This window comes from Micromys minutus (genome assembly GCF_963924665.1).
Source record: "Micromys minutus genome assembly, chromosome: 11".
NCBI classification, from domain to species: Eukaryota; Metazoa; Chordata; class Mammalia; order Rodentia; family Muridae; genus Micromys; species Micromys minutus.
Window position 1 is genome coordinate 11,606,715 of NC_137980.1, and position 17,520 is coordinate 11,624,234.

General features: G+C 36.0%; 1 protein-coding gene across 2 annotated transcripts in view; it reads left to right on the top strand.

The window, feature by feature from the left end:
* Window positions 1-17,520, top strand: part of EDIL3 (EGF like repeats and discoidin domains 3) — a gene marked incomplete at both ends in the record, with an annotated part of 432,246 nt that overhangs the window by 404,244 nt on the left and 10,482 nt on the right. For both annotated transcript variants that reach the window (XM_080924947.1, XM_080924948.1), the window contains one exon: window positions 4,051-4,206. In XM_080924947.1, coding sequence (XP_080781073.1) covers window positions 4,051-4,206 — 156 coding nt within the window. The remainder of the gene's footprint in view (window positions 1-4,050; window positions 4,207-17,520) is intronic.

Consider the following 17,520-nt stretch of genomic DNA (forward strand, 5'->3'; position numbering starts at 1 on the left):
AAACATGGCACTACAGAGATTATAATAATGGGTTCCAGGATTCATATATTACCAACAATATAGAGCATTTAAGTATTCTACACCTTAGAATATGAAGATCAAATCACATACTGTAAGTGAATAATAAGTCGTAATAACATAACAGACTAATTGACATGTGTTTCCTCTGAAAGCACAGGCAACACATGATAACAACATTGTTCAAATGCAAGTAAGAGTTATTGTATAATCTCTGCTTAACTGGCATTTATATAATTGTTTGATTCAATGTTTAGATAAAATAAGTGTTCATAAGGACAAGTGTGTGGCTCTATCATACCTGTCCATTTGGATAACATCCGATGCCTACTGAAAACCAATTTTCTCTAGATATTATGTCTGCAACATATACAAACTATGCCTTCATACATCTATCCCACAATGGGTTAATAACCTATAAAGAAAGTATATTTCTACTGAATGTATAAAATACCTAAGCATTTCAATGTAACAGGCTTAACCTATATTAATATAATGTATAAAAGAATATTTAAACAGTGATGCAAAACATTTATAGAGTTGTTTGTAATATTTCTGTTAGTGATTTTACTCATAAATAAGAACTTTGTTTATATCAAATTTTTTCTCACTACTTTAATAAGAAATGATTACCTTTGTGTACACTCTGAACGTATGATCAAAATAGACTTCAGCTCACTTTTTCATGTTATAAATATATTTTTATTCTTTTATTAATTTTTGATATAATATAATTACATTTCTCCCTTCCTTTCCTCCCTTTTAGCCCTTCCATGTACCCTTCCCTATATTCCATCAAATCCATGGCCATTTATGTTTACTGTATACATATGTTTATATACATGCAACTCTAGGCATACATTTCCCCATTTCTACAGCCTTCTGTCAAGGTTCTGACAGAATAGTCAATTTTTTTTTTACTTTTACCTGATCTTCTAATTAATGTTTTTCATATTACTTATTCTATATTACACGTGCTGAGTTGCATATTAATTTTATTCTCACAACCCACCAGGCAGTGGTTCACTTAACATTTCTGATGAAGAGACTGAAAAAGACTGAGAAACAAAGAAAAGCAAGGAGCCATCACTTCCAGTTGAGAGAGAGTCACCAACTATTAAAACTGAGTTTAGAAACACGAAAGAATTGATAGCTGGTTGCTTTGGCCGGCAATCCCTTTGCTACAACTACAATACTTCATTTCATTGACCAAAACTCTCATGCCATATGGAAAGCACAAGATTAAGTCAGATGGCATTTTCTGGAAGGACACATAACAGCTTTCTACAGTTTAGGTTTGCTCCTGTTCATGGGACCCGGTAAGGCATCAGCTCCATATGAAACTTACAAGACTCTTGCTAACAACTTAATACATGACAGGTCTGTGTCAATCCAATTTAGACATAAGGGCAAAAGTCAAGCGATGAGCCAGCCCAGTCTTCTCAATCATCCTATTCTAATGAAACCTCTGGAAGTGAAGTCTACAGGAACAGTATTTAGTCTAGAAAGTCTATAGTTTCCCTTTAACTCAGATTTACATGAGAACCCACGGCACAGGCCATAGTCTCTGGACTGTGTATTGCTCTGGACGAGTTCTGTGCATGCCTTGTTTCAGCTCATTTTACATGGGACTTAGAATTATTTTTGTACTGAAAGAAGCCTTCTTAGAGCTGGCATTCTAAATTTAATGCAGGGAATTTTAGGATAAAATCCAGGTTGAAACAGATTGCTGCCTATGCTGCCTGTTTAAGAACAGAGGCTCGCTTAACTGAAAGGAAAACGAAAAACATTTCTAGATTTTAAAAAAAAGGCTAGAGAAAGGGAGCAGCTAGTGTGGGTGAAAAACATATCTGTTGGCAAGAACCAAGACATACAATTTGGGGAAAAAAAATCTCCACAACACCCCCTTCACAGGAAACCCAGATGAGTGTAGAAATCACCACAGAAAAATGGGCTGGAAAATTCCTCCTCACATCTGAGCTGATTCACAGACATTTTGAGCTAAAGCGTCAATGCTGAGTGGTTCATTTCTCTGAGTTTAGCTCTCTGAGCCATTGAGATCCTCAGGGGTTGAACCCTATGATACAGAGTGGTTCATGTCCGGTACCTCGTTCTTTTACAAGTTTTGAATGTCAACAGAAGGAAAACATTATGATTAATAGCAGGCTTTGACTAAGTGTCTCTGAGCAACTAAGTTTGGAGGTATGACAATTAAAGCTCAGTCAGCTGAAGAGCAGAGTGAAAATTCAAAGAATTCTCCTAATGGGAATTCAGCACTGTTTTTGTTTCTCTTTGTAATCTGTGTGATGAGTGCAGAAATCCCTTCAAAACAATCCATTAGTCCCAGAAAAAAAAAAAAAGATAAAATAATTGACATTTTGAATGAAAGTATGATGTACAAATCGGAGAATTCATGTGAACCCAGGGTGGAGGGGGAAATGAAATAACAGAATCTCAAGTTCTTTATTCACTGTTTGCCTTTGGGATATGTAGTGGTTTTGTGGCTTCTCTATGTATCTATTTCCTCGTGTGTAAAGAGATAATACAGTATGTGTCTAATCAAAGCACCAAATGTGGGGTGCACAGGAACACTCCTAAGATGAGCAGCAGCCATTTCCAGGGTAGTTTGCTTGCCTTTCGACATTCTTGCTTTACTCATGGGATATTTTAGATGACATTTCACATTAATAATATTTCATCCTGAAATATTCACAGACTGGTAGAGGAATCCCTTTATCTTAATCAATCATTTCTATTTAGTTTACTATTTTAACGGATCTTTTAAATGAGAAAAACTCCATATAAATTTAATTATACTCACACATATATGCATTTGTATACATGCTTTGTGTTTGTGTGTATATGTGTGTGTGTGTGTGTGTGTGTGTTATCTCAAAGTGTAACTCTTTGAAATATTTTCACATATTTTTGTCACCAAATACACTCTTTATACACCCCAGCTATCTATTGCCAGTCAGCACTTATACCTGACTATGGCCATCTATTGGGGTTACTTTATAATCTCATCAGAGAGAAGACTTGAAATGGAAACAAAAGAACACGATGTTTGAAAGTACTTAGGTCACTCATGGGATCATGTTGGTTAGAGATAAGATCAAGGAAGTAGCATGGAATTCTGTCAGAGGAAATAGCTAAAGACAGTGCTCTGAACAGGAAAGAAGGAAATCTATAGATCAAGGAACACAAAATAAAAGCAAAGGTGACTTCAAAACTTGCCTGCCAAGAAAAAAAATGTTTCTAAATTTAGTTTTTCTTAGTGTTGCAAGTTATTTTTAAAAAAGGATAAGAATGAGTTTAAAGATAAGCAAAGTGTCTGGGAATGGTTTCTGTCAAGTTTCATGAAAGGCATCCCTAGCCCCTGATTTTATTTATATTTTGGTAATTTTAATATGTAAGAATTTAGTTTTTCATTCACTTCATTTGTAAGAAGACAAAGTATAACAACTCAGACCCTGTAATTACACTTCATATTTTCATTCTTCTCTTTTCCCTTTTTCCCATTACCCATTATGTATGTCCTTTAGTTCCCAACACTCGATTCTATCCTCAAATTATTTGGGATTATAATTTTCTAAAGGGACGTTTTCAGAACATAATTATTACTATTATTAAATTAGATATTCCTGAATTGAACAAAATTCACAAAAGCCAGTGAGAATCTTATTTCAATTATCAAATACCAAATGCAATGTACATTACATTATAAGCACAAATGTTCAGACTGTATCAGATGGTTGCAATATAGGTAAAACAGTTAAATAGAAGAAGAACTGGTGAGCTAAACTGACAATCACTTTACTTTAAGACAATTGGTATGGTTGACCAAGACTACGATAGCAAACTCTAAATAGAAGCCACTGATAAATGCAGTCATCTCTTTCAAAGTACAAATAACCAGCAAATTTTTTTTTACTTAGCATATATGGTTTTTAATCTCTTGAGTTCAAAAGATTTGCAGATTTACAATGAGATAATTCAAGACATTTAAGGAATGTTCTCTTCTCTTTTTAGGTTGATCTTCTTGTCCCTACCAAAGTGACAGGGATCATTACACAAGGAGCTAAGGATTTTGGTCATGTGCAGTTTGTTGGTTCGTATAAACTAGCCTACAGCAATGATGGAGAACACTGGACGGTATACCAGGATGAAAAGCAGAGAAAAGATAAGGTAAATTGTTCGTGTGCTCTATAGAGTGAAGAGTTGGGCTCTGTTTAATGTTTTAACAAAACGTTTTATGTAATGTATTCCAATCACATTTTCCCTGTTTTCCAACTCTAGCCAGATGTTTCCCACCTCCCCACCCACCCAACTATGTAGGTGTTTGTCTCTTTAGAGACAGACCATGCAAACAAGTACAAAAATACATACACAACAAAAAGAAAGAAAGTGAGAAAGAAAGAAAGAAAGAAAGAAAGGAAGGAAGGAAGGAAGGAAGGAAGGAAGGAAGGAAGGAAGAAAGAACACACATACAAATCTATTCAATATATAAAACAGGAAATTATAATATATTAGCAAAGGGGCAGTAAAAAAAAGTCCCCAAGCAGTTTTGAATACATTCTAAAAGTAATAACAAACTACAGTATAAACCATGTTAAATAAGAATATGTGATAGTGAAACCCATAAAAGCAAATATTTTTTTAGTAAATGTCTCCCATAAAATGAACTAAAATGTGGGCACGTAAAATTTACTTTATATCATATAAACTTGGAGGAGGCATGAAAGTTTATCATAACTAACATGCATAAAATGCCTGCTAAGATGAATACTGTTAATGGATTAGTGGTATTAGAAGAAACACTCAGTTGAGAAAACTATTTCAGTGTGTAACTGTTCTAAAATAATTAAGAACACAGGAACTTTAGAGACAGACAAATTTTGAACAGTATGTTAGTCCATCCAAATATAACAGATTCTTTTATGATAAACCTGTCCGAATACATTATAATTTGAAAATTAAGTTTTTAAAATAAACTATCTGCTTTTTTTATGACTACATACTCCATACATACATCTGAAATTCCTATTTATTAACCTCTAGCCCTCTTGAACTCTTCATTTATTAACTGGTTTCAATGCCTACTGAACTCCAGAAAAGAGAAGGTTAGATGACTGGTTTGTAATTCTGGCCATATATTATAACACAGCCTCCAGTGGCCTGAGGTCATTGAGTTGGGCTATTACTCAGTGCCATTTATACAAAGAGCTCGACATTTCAGAAGACATCGATAGAAATGCTTAGCTCAAAGGTTGGAGTAAAGTTTAAGAAACTCACACATTTCAAGTGTTGGTGAGTTAATATCTTTTTATGTTAGATAATCCCTTTGTATTCTTGCTATGGTGGTATTGTGAACCAACAAAACATTGAGAATATCTTTCTTACTTAAGTGGTCAAGGCAGAGAATTTATAAATCGGCTCAGTTACCTATAGGTCAGGGAAACTATTTCACTGAGGTACTAGTTTAAATTCAATTCAAAGAAGCTCATTCAATGGAAGCAGTTTTAGGTTCTAATTTGAATAGCCCACATCTGTTTGTATTTTTATATGTGCAAATGCTCCATTTCATAATTCAGAATGCACACTTTACATTTTAAAATATCAGAAGCTGGTATTGGACTCTTTTGACACCACATTAACTCATTTACATTCTTTATAGAGCAGCATATCAGGTTCTATATGTTTTAATGGGAAAAAGTCTATGCCATATATTATATGATCAGGTTGCAATATATTTGGTATATTTGTATATCGGTAGCATCTCAGATCAAATACATACTAAACATTTTATTAGAATTGTTGTCATATTTATTTTATAAGCTATAAACAAAATTTCACAAGTTTTTACAAACATCGATCTAAACTCCTCTCAAGATCTATTACAAACTAGAACTTGAACTGCAGCTAAAACATGACATGTTATAAAATAGCAACTAATATTATCCATATATGTGCATATCTATCCATCCATCCATCATCTATATATCTATATCTGTATCTATATCTATGCCTAAACCTATATCTATATCTAATCTATATGTATATCTAATCTATATATTAAAAAGTAAACTAAAGGGCATTGTACATTTTTTACATAGAAGAGTATCTAACATAGCAAATACAAGAATATGTTGTACACACTGATTAAACATTTATGAGAGTATATGTAATAAACATAAGTCAAGTAAATTGTGCGCTTTTGAAAAATATACAAAATTCTATGTTTTATAATCATTATTGTAGATATTGTGCTTCTGTTTATATAAATAAGAGATACAGAGGTTATCAACATGTTCTTCCGGTGCCTAACATCACACCAATGAGTTTTTTCTGAGTTTGAGTAAGCCATTTTCAATTGACTCTTTTCATTCTTTACATATTATTCTGTATGCCTATATTTCATAAGAACTCTTTAATATTCACAAATAAGAACCCAGGCAGAAGGTTTTGCCCCAGTGAATAGACACATTACACATTTTAGAACAAACACTCGTTGTAGGCTATTCATAGATGCACATTTCGAATGAAAATATATACAGATACTTCTAACTCCTTTTGATTCCTTTGACCTTCATGATAGTTGGCTTTAACAAATTTGGAGAAACCAGTTTGAAAGTCCATTGTGGATGCAGACACAGTGTTGCAGATGGGTAACATAGTCCAGCTCTATCCAAACACTTGGCTCTTTTCCCAAAGAATTAGAAATAAGGTCTCATAGTTTTGCAATAAAGCTTGATAGCTTTATGAATCCAGAATGTTGTTTTTGAATTCTAGAGGTGGCAGCGTTGCTTCCTAAGCAGGGAGTAGTTAGAGTAATTCTCTACAGAGAATGATACATTAGATCACGGTAACCTATTTCTACTGCCCAGTTCCCCTTGGGATATATCTGATCACAATTATATGCATGTCCGATTACACAGAGACATAAAATGGTAAATTATGAAACATCCATGAAAGGTTAATATAGGGCAGTTTTGCCTTATTGAGTGGGAACCCAGAGCTAGTTCAGTGCAGACTGGTCCTCCTGGTATTCACATTCCTTTTGAAATTCACTTGGTAAAAATTTCTAAAATTGATTGCTAACAGAGGCGAGGGAGCTTATCCTATTTTTCCACATGGAAGAACACTGGTAAGGGATTGAGGAGTTCTGAGGTGGCTGGGTGTGTTCTGGGCACAGCAATGTAACACCAAGCAGATTACTGGTGCCCATGGTATATGCAGGTGAAGGAGCCAGATTTATGGGGATCTGAAGCTAAGCCAGTTCCTATGCTGGCCTTCTTCAGCAAGATTGTGTCAGAAAAACAATCAAGTGGTAACAACTCTGCTTTTCCATAAGTGGTATAAATAAAATTGTAAAAGTATATAAATGCTTTGCCTTTCTATGTCATCAAGTAACAGATCTTTAGAAAACTTATGAAATAAGTAAATATGCATATAGCAGTATCTGAATGTACATATGGATATACTCACCTACCTATGCATATGCAAGTTCTCCTTATGACAGTGTCAGCTTCTACCCACAATTCTGTGTGCTGACAGTATTCAGTACTCTGTCTTGTCTAACTGAGCCTATGATGGCACACTCACACAGTCAACACGTACTTACAGCCATTTTCCAGTACACAGTATTACACTGAACTTGATTTTTGCCTTTTTCACAACAGGGATTCAGCTGTTATTTTTTTTTAATTTGAAAGTCAAATGTTCCCTTGCTCTTATGAAGGTGATATTTGTTTCACGCTGCTAGAGTGTGGTTTTACTATGTTTAGCAGGAAAACTACAAAACTCGACAGGCACTTTCAGTATTTAATTTTAGAGGATAGAACCAAACCAAAACAATAATAAATGTTAGGAGAGTTCATATATGGAAATATTAAAAGTTAAAATAATAAGTTTCCTTATTCAGTAGATTTCATAATTTCATAGTGAATTCATACCACAAGAGCTTTGAGGAAAAAAAGGAGCTGTCAAGTATTATTTCTTCTTTATCCTTAAAATCATCAAGTGTTTTAAAACCATGAAAGAAAATGAAAATTGTCTCAAGAAACTTTCAGAAAAGCTAAACTTTCTAAAACCTGTTTTTAGAAGATGCATGGATTCTTAAGGAATAAAGATATATATTGTTCAAGAAATGAACAAAGCATCTCTGACTACTTATGCTGGTGAACTTTCATATTAAGAAATTCAGATGTGAAGATGCTTGATCTTCACACTCATGGGAATGTCTGTCATAAACACAGCCCGTCTGCTGATTCATGCCTTTAAGTCTAGTTTCAAGAAAATAAGGCAGGAGGACCATGGATCTACAGTCAGCTTAGAAAGAGTGTCACTTCAAGATAGACAGGAAATGCAGAATGAAACTATTAAAATGCATGTATGGGAGAGATTAAGAAAGGAGTAAGAAGAAGGAAGGAAAGAAAGAGAGGGGGGAGGGAGGGAGGGAGGGAGACAGAGAGAGAGAGAGAGAGAGAGAGAGAGAGAGAGAGAGAGAGAGAGAAGCAAAGAAGCAAAAAGAAACAAAAAGCTGTATGACCCCTGCTTCAGAGAAGTTATGTATCTAATCGTCAGAGTGTTCATAGAGACTATAATTAATATAAGTAAACTAATGTTAAAAGATCATTTTAATCACGTCTGAATGAAAATTTAAGAATTGAATTAAATGTAGTTTTTGTTACTCAGAAGAAAATATATTGTCTTCTTTAGAACTTTAGCCTCTAACTAGTTATTGAATGTCAATATGATTTTTTTGTATCTGAAGAAATTTTTAACAAGCTCACAAATTACCTTCATAAAGAGCTTCACTTAAGCACTTAACAATAAACCTAATTTAGAATGAAATAATAAAACTAAAATGTAGGAACACAAGTTAAGAGGGAAAGCTGGGTTGAGGAATTTTAATCTATCAATCTGACTGCTCTAATTAAATCCAAAGACCTTCAAAGTCTGTGATCTTCCTGGACTGCAGGCATAGTCTTAGTAAATAACCTTTAAGATAAAATTAGTTGGTAGAAGGAAAGATCTGACAGAAGGAGTCAGAGAGAGGATATGCCCAAGTCTCAGGAAAACATCACAGGAAACAGAAGGTATTTCAGAGCAGCACAAAGAGAGATGTCAGTCCGGGGTCACTGAGGCAAGTACAGTGCAGTGGAGTTGGGCTCATCCCTGAGTTCATGCAGTTAGGGGCAGGTCAGCAGAGGCAATGGAAACCAGAAAATAAGAAGGAGCCAGAAGGCTCAACAACCCAAATTGTTGGTGGGTTCTAGGAACTGCCTCACATTCCTCGCAAACACCAATCTCACTCAGACAAGCATAGTTTATTGAGCATGTGCCCCACGACTTATCCACCAGGACCATAGTTCTGATTCAGAAACTGAACCGTGACCTCAAGTTAAGATCCTACAGGCGTTCTTATGCCCAAAATTCACAAATAACCATGCCACATTATTTCACCAGTCAGGATGTAGGGGTAGGGCATTTCCTTAGGAACATGTTTTTGGTGTACATTGGTTGGGGAGTTCAACTGTGGAGGGGACTTGCCTTGTCTAATATTCATGTCCTAATTGGTTTACAAGGATGGGATTTGTCACACATTCATATCTTAACTTGCCAACCAGGAGGTCACATACCCACATACATGTTTCTTCCTGCTTAGTAGGATGTCAGTTCCTAGAGAGGTCTTGGGACCTTAAGATTTTATTGCACTAAGATTTAAAATAGAAATCGTATTCCAAATAATTTCTTGTATTAGTGTAGATGATATAAGACACCAGGGTCTATCCCAGAGGTAGCTTATACCACAAAAGCTATGGCACAGCAAATGCCATTTTGTGGTTAGTTTGGGTACAAGTTTGTGGGTAACTACATAAACATTTTCACTGACTTTTTTTTTAACAACTTTATTTTACAAAACAAAGATAAATGTACAGATTTTAAACATTTTTTGCTTAAAATTATACATTTTTTGTCAGTACTTTTTTCAGATTTTAACATAATTTTTACATAAAACCATGTGAATATATTTTTTAGTCAGTACTTGATTTTTTTCAAGGTTTGATAGTATGCCTTGAAAACTTAATAGTTACAATGAGCTAAAGTACATGTAAAACAAAATGTAACATGGAAATAGTTAAAGTTTTCTTGTTTTGTAAATATTTTTTTGTTTTGTTTTGTTTTCTTTGTTTCTTGGACTTCATACAGTCTGTGAGTTGTTTCTGGGGGAGTGCAAGCCTCTGGGGTTAGCATCCCACTATCAGTGACTGCATATTATGTCTGTTCTTTTGTGACTGGGTTATCTCACTCAGGATGATATTCTCTAGATGCAGCCATTTTCTTAAGAATTTGGTTAAGTCATTGTTTCTGGTGGCTGAGTAGTATTCCATTGTGTATATGTACCACAATTTTTGTATCCATTCGTCTTCTGAAGGACATCTGGGTTCCTTCCAGCTTCTGGCTATTATAAATAGAGCCGCTATGAACATTGTGGTGCATATTATCATAGTTGGTTCCCAAGGACACAGAACATAACAGAATATGTAATCGATCTTAGCATTAGGAAGTTGGCTAGTAGCAGCAGAAACCTATGAGAAAGTTTCTGTATAATGGCAGGCTAGCCAGGTGACTGCTACCTAGGTCTTAATATTCTATCTAGGCCTTCATATTTTACCTAGACCTTAACAATTGCTAGAGTTAATTTGAAACCAAGCAGAGCAATTCAATAACATGCTGAGAGAAGTCAAATTGAATCAGTCAGCATGGAGAGGAGTTTGAGACAAAACAGCTGAGTTGAACCAGACAGCCAGAGTTCAGAAAGAACAAAAGACGGTGATCTCATTCAGCAATAAGCCTTCAAGGAGACAATTATCATTGCTAAATAAAAAAAAAAAAAATTACCTTTACAAAGCTCCTTGAAGGAGTGGCATTTGTATTCCTTCAGTCATTTTTCAGAATACTGTATCTGATCATGTTGTAGTGGAACAAAGAGCATCATTTATCCTATTCTGGAAAATTAAAATGGAGCTCAGCAAAGTGTATGCTAGATTACATTCAAGGAGGTTCCCTGTAAACATACTCAATTTCCAAGTGGATGACTTTCTTACAGATAAAAAAAATCTTGGGTCTCAACTCCTTTCCCTTTCCCAACATTTATGTGAAAATAGCCATGACTAGACCAAGAGGATAATTTGACATATAAAAGTTCTTATCAACAAAAGTACAGTGACCTGAATTTAATCCTTGGCACCGACACCTTGGAAAGCAAGGATTCCTATTGCCAAATTGACCTTGACTCATGTACTGTGGCATGCACACAAAATATGTAAATAAAATCATAATAAAGATAGCAATGTTAATATATCTAAACCTCAACTTCAACAAGATGGCAAATGCCTCCTGCTGTACCTCCTAAAGGGATCACTATCAAGGAACTGAAATTAAATTAGAAAGTTTGAAACCCCTTAAATGGAATTAATAGTAAGACAACCGTCAGGGAGAGGAAAAAAAAAATTGGCAAGGTTATCTCTTTGAAATGTGATTGGAATGAAAATTTTTTCGCATTTGTGCAGGGTTTATTTTTTCAATTTAATTTTACTTTTTTCACTTATTTACTTTACATTCTTCTCACTGCCGGCTTCCCAGACACCTCTCCCACAATCCTCTCCCCACCACTCCCCCATGTCTTCTCTGAGATTCCTTCCTGAATATCTGTCCCACTCTGGCACTTTAAGTCTCTGCTAGGTTAGGCACTTCCTGTTACTGAGACCACACAAGGCAGCCTAGCTACAAGAACATATCCCACACACAGGCAACCACTTTTGGGAGAGCCCCCATTCCAGTTGTTCAGATCCTACATAAAGACCCAGCTGCATATCTCCTACATATGAGTGAGAAGCCTAGGTCCACCATGTGTCTGTTCTTTGGTTGGTGGTTCAGTCTGTGAGAGTCCCAAGGGTCTAGATGAGTTAACTCTGTTGGTCTTCCTGTGGAGTCCCTCCTCTTCTGGACTCACAAACCTTCCTTCTATTCTTCCATAAGAGTCCCTATGTGCCACGTACTGTTTGCCTGTGGGTGTCTGTATCTGACTGAGTCAGCTGCAGAGTGGAGCCTCTCAGAGGACAACATGCTCCTGTCTGCAAGCAGAACAGAGCGCCATTAATAGTGTTAGAAATGAGAGCTTGCCCATGGGATGGGTTTCAAGTCAGGCAGCTTATAGGTTAGTCTCTGCTCCATCCTCTGTTCCTGGAATGCAAATATTTAGTATAAAAAGTCCATCTCAGGGTGGGAGAGGAAAGCACTTGTAGCATAAACATAAGGAGTTCAGATCCCAGGAAACCATGTAAAATGCCAGTTATGGTAACATGTGCTTAGAATCATGGCTGGAGAGGAGAAACAGGAGGATTCTTGGGGCTTCCTTGGCTAATTCGTTAAGACAAATCGGGGAGCTCCAGTTTAGATGAGAGGCTATGTCAATAAATAATAATAGAAATAATAATGTAAGAGCAATAGAGAAAGATATTCTACATTAGCCTTTGGCCTCTACATGTGCACATTCCCACACAGGTATAAGTGAGCACATTTACCCCAGGTACACTTGTACAACAACAACAGTACACACACATGTACACATGAACACCTCAAACATAATTTTGGGGAATGAAATTTGTGGTAATCAGGAAGGAAATGGGCCAGGGCACACTAGGGGATGACTCGTTCTATGAGAGAAGTAGCCTCTCTACTGATCACTTGACCATTACAGCTGTTAGTACAAATACCACAGAGGCAGTCCCTGACACCACTTCACATACTGTTGAATGGAAAGGAAGTTTCTTTCTGAAAGAAATCCCGAGAAGGAGATGACCGCACACAAATCCTTGGGTTTTAATGATAAATTGTCGAACCACTTGATGGAAACCCACCCTCTGTCACCTTTTACTTTACATGCTTAGATGTTTGCTGAATGCCTTAATTGAAACTAGAGTTAAGGAGACAATGATAGAGATTAAGCTTTGTTTAAAAGTAAGGACACTGCTGTTTAAATACACACCATCTGGAACCAATTGTTCAGAAACAAACCTGCTTTATTCTTTGCAATAATTCAACATTAGGGCTTGCCTTAGTGCCACTGTCTATTGCTGTGGTAAAGCTCCATCACCAAAAGACAGCTTGGGAATAAAGGATTTATTGTGCTTACATTTCCATATCACTGTCCATTATTGAAGGCAGGTAGGGCAGGAACCCAGGGAAGAAACTTGGAAGCAACAGCTGATGCTGACATCATGGAAGGGTGCTGCTTGCTGCCTTGATCCTCAAGCCTTGTTCAGCTTTCTTATAATCTCCAGGGCCACCTTCGTAGGGATAGCACCGCCAACAGTGGGCTTGGTCTACCCCGTCCATCATCAATCAAGAAAATACAACATGGGCATGTTCACAGGCCTGTCTGGTGGGGAAATTTACTCAGTTGAGGTTCTGTCTTCTAAAAAGATTCTAGCTGTGTCAGTTGACATGAAACTGAGAAAACCCAAGGCTGTTACTAATACAGGAGTTAAAATGAAGAATATAGAAATTCCTATATTCATATAAATATGAAAGTTATTCTTACATTTGAGATTATTACACAATTACATTACACTTTTACTCTTGCCTTTCAAACTCATGAGCCTTTTCAATAATTGGTACATATTTGCTTATTTGTGTGTATGTGTATATGTATGCTTATTGATTATACATATATTCCTCCTAAATATTACCTGTTTAGTCCAAATAATGTCAATTGTATGTATGTTTCCAAGGCTGACAATGTGCCCCTGTGCAAGCAATTGGTGTACTTTTCCCTAAGAAGACCTCTCCTGCTCCAAGCTTTTCTTTGTGTAGGCTGAAGCCTCATGGGCTTTTCCCTGTGTAGTTTGGCATGTCCATTGGTATCATCCTTGTTTAGTTCAGGCCTCGGCAGTCATGCTGAAGTCTTTATGGGTGTAGTTTTGATGTTTTTAGGAGACACAATCTACAGCAAACTTCCTGATCCTCTGGCTCTTACATTCTATATAACCCCTCCTCTATGATGTTCTCTGAGCCCTTTGGTATAGGAGTAGTTTGTAGATGTTTATACTGGAACTGGGATCCATACCTCTTCATTTTGATTGGTTGAGATTTTCTGTAGTGGTTTCCTACCCAGATGTGATGGCCATGAACCAGATCAATAAAGTTCACTGTACCCTCAGGGTGATACCTCAGTGGTGACTAATGGCTCTCTAACTGGACTAAGACTTGCTCAGTAAGAGGGAAATTATGCCTTGTACTGAAAACCTAGCTAAGTACTCAGTGCTGGCGAGGCCATCACTACTGGAGGAGAATCTATAACTTATAATGTACTAAACTAGCATAAGCATTTGTCCTTCTACCAATAGACAAGAATTGCTGGATTTTCAACCTCGAAGACTTTCTTGAGAATGTCTCTTGCTTTTAATAGAGTGTAAGGATCAATGATGACCTGAGACCTCCTCAGTTTTAGATTAAATTAAACAATTCTGCCTAAGAATGAATAAGTGCAGCTAATTGGGAACACCATGGATTCATGCTACTGCCAATAATGATGGCATAGGAATTAAGATTTCTAAGTAAGTGCAGTTGTACTGTTGACTAGGTTCATCAAAACTGAGTAAATGCTGATAAAAGGCAGTGATAATTAGGGTAAGTATGAAAACTATGAGTATTGAACTGGCTGGGCCATCAAATAAAAATATCACGTACTCATGATATGCCTGTAAAACCATCAGTTGAGTATTCAATGGAAGAATTACAAGGCACTGAGTCCTGCATACTTCCAGATCTGCTGGATTACATGCTGAGACACATCTAAATCACCAAACTAGATGAATAAACAAATACTAAAGTCAAATGCAAGGAAATCTAATATTGCCTTGTGAGGTCTAATCCAGGAGAAGAGGAGGGAGAGGGATGCCTGAGCATTGAAGAGATTGAGAATCTACAGACAGAAAAGCCATACATATTTAGCAGCACAGAATCCTCTGCACAGACAAATGCCAGGAGGCACATTCTAGCCCATATTGCTCACAAATACAGAGGCACAGGCCAATACACAGTCCAGGATACACGCCACATGCAATTAGGCATAAAGATCTACAGGCAGGCTCACACTGGCAGGCCGGTGAAGGCAAAGACTTTGGCATTTCACTTTAACACCATTTGGGGGCATTTAGACAAAAATTGATATTCCATGAGAAGTAATGTTAGATAAAATCAATGTTGACTTTGGCATTTGTCAAACATTAGATACCAACATATTGTGCAGACTCATGTTCTAGCCCCACATCCAGTGTCAGCTACATTACAACTGAAGTATACTCAATATTGCTATTTGTCTAAATATGGATTCTATTATACATATATTTGTAGCTTTTAAATGCATGCTCCTACTACTAGTACAACACCGTTGTTTATCTAAAGATTTTAACTAGAGAGGGTCCAACTATAGAAGAATATCTATGAATAGAAGATATGATTCAGCAGAATATAAGTGGGTATTTCAATAGACTTTTTCCTAGTAGACCCTAAAGTGGTCAGCTAGTTGACCAAATTTCAATTTGTAAGCAAGCACCTGGTCACATTGTTAACATATGCAAAGACATGATAGGAACTCACTCACTACTCAGAAGCCTATCTGAAAAGAAGATCCAGGGTCAGGCACAGCCTAGAGGACAGAATGCAAATCCAAATGCAAATAGACAACTGAATATAATGAGAAGGTGTTGCAAGCCTTGTATCTCACAAAAGCAACAAGGACCTCTAGCTAATGTTGATACCTTCACATCTGAGTTGGAAAAAGCTTGAAGAATAGTAGGAAGGGACATGGAGAGCAGGACATGGGGCAGGCAAGATAAAGGCAAGAAAAGTTAATAGTGTACAATTACAGCTGTAGAAAGAACAGCATTCTGGGTGATAGAAATAAAACACTATCAAGAATGACAGGCTGGTCACAGGCACAAGCATGAGGTCACTTTATCATATGGCATTCATGAGTTTACTAAGAGCCATTCAATTTACTCATAGACACTTGGGGAAGCTAATTATAATTCAGAGTTAGAGTTTAAGTTTCCTAGGAGAATTCTTTGTATTCTATTCTAGGCTCTCTAAAAGTAAAGACTGGCAGTGTAAAATAGACAGCTACTTGTACTTATAACAAATCAAATTTTAATTTTCTTGCTAGCATTTAGACTCTTTATGCTTCTTTGATTAAAAATGAACCAACAACAACATCCTTGAAAATAAAAACAAAATTATAAAACAAAATGAAGAGAAGGGTTTAAAAGTGCTAGCAAAAGCCCGTCATAGACACCAAGACCAGACACAAAACCTATAAGATGGGGTTTGTTTGAGGTGAGCATAATGATGTGATTCATATTTACTGTTAGTAAAATCCTAGCAGATGCTATAAAGTTAAATTTTGATGATATTTACAGAAAATTATACATAAGAATGAAGACACACTTTTTTGTTTTGTTGTTAATTATTTTATTCACCCAAACCTAAAACTTTTCTCTTGCAGTATATGATAAACTGTCTGAAAAAATCTCAAACCATGTGTATCTTGCTAACAGTTGTTTCTATGAGACCTAAAAAAAATGCATATGAAAAACTCTATCAGCATTAACAAAGAACAATGGGGGGAAAGGGTAAACACAAAGCAAACATCTTATATTTTTAATCCCTCACCACTCTCTGTAAACCTGTAAACATATTCATATTGCAGATTGTAAGCATCTTCTTAGGTTCTGCTTATATGGTATTAGACACCTCACAAAGTGAAGTAATGACACTGTTCCTTAACAGAAGATATTGCTCATTGTTCTGCCCAGATTTTGCTTGAGGAATAGTCATTCCAATTATGAACATTTACTGAAAACATTTACATATTTAAAATACCTTCTAGTGATGGTCCTTCAACAGAATAGTCAGGATCAGAAACTTTAATAGATTGTTTGAAATTAATGAATGTTAGTATTAATTGACAGACAGTAAAGAATATATAGATAAGAAATACTAACTGAAAAAAAAAACCCCTATTTTGCTAGTAAACATGCAAAGGCCTATCTTTGTGACGCTAAGAATCACCTTTTATATGTAGAACATGAGTAACTAGCTATTTAGACTTGCAAAGAGCCCACATCCCCGTTTCTGAAACAAGAACTGATGACCAAAACATAGTCAAATGACATTCTGATCCTTATTCCATAGCAAAATAACCACCAAAATCTAAATGCTAACTATGTCTTTTAATTTGAGTCTTAAAAAAAAAAAAAAAAAAACACCCAAGGACATAGCGTTATGTGGTACATATTGCCAGTTTTACTATCCACCAACACACCATCAGCAGCAATATGTTCAGCAATTAAACGTCTTTCTTCAACATTTTCAGAATGGTCTAATTAATGTACTATTCTTCTGGCTTTTTATAGTTTCAGTCTCAACAAG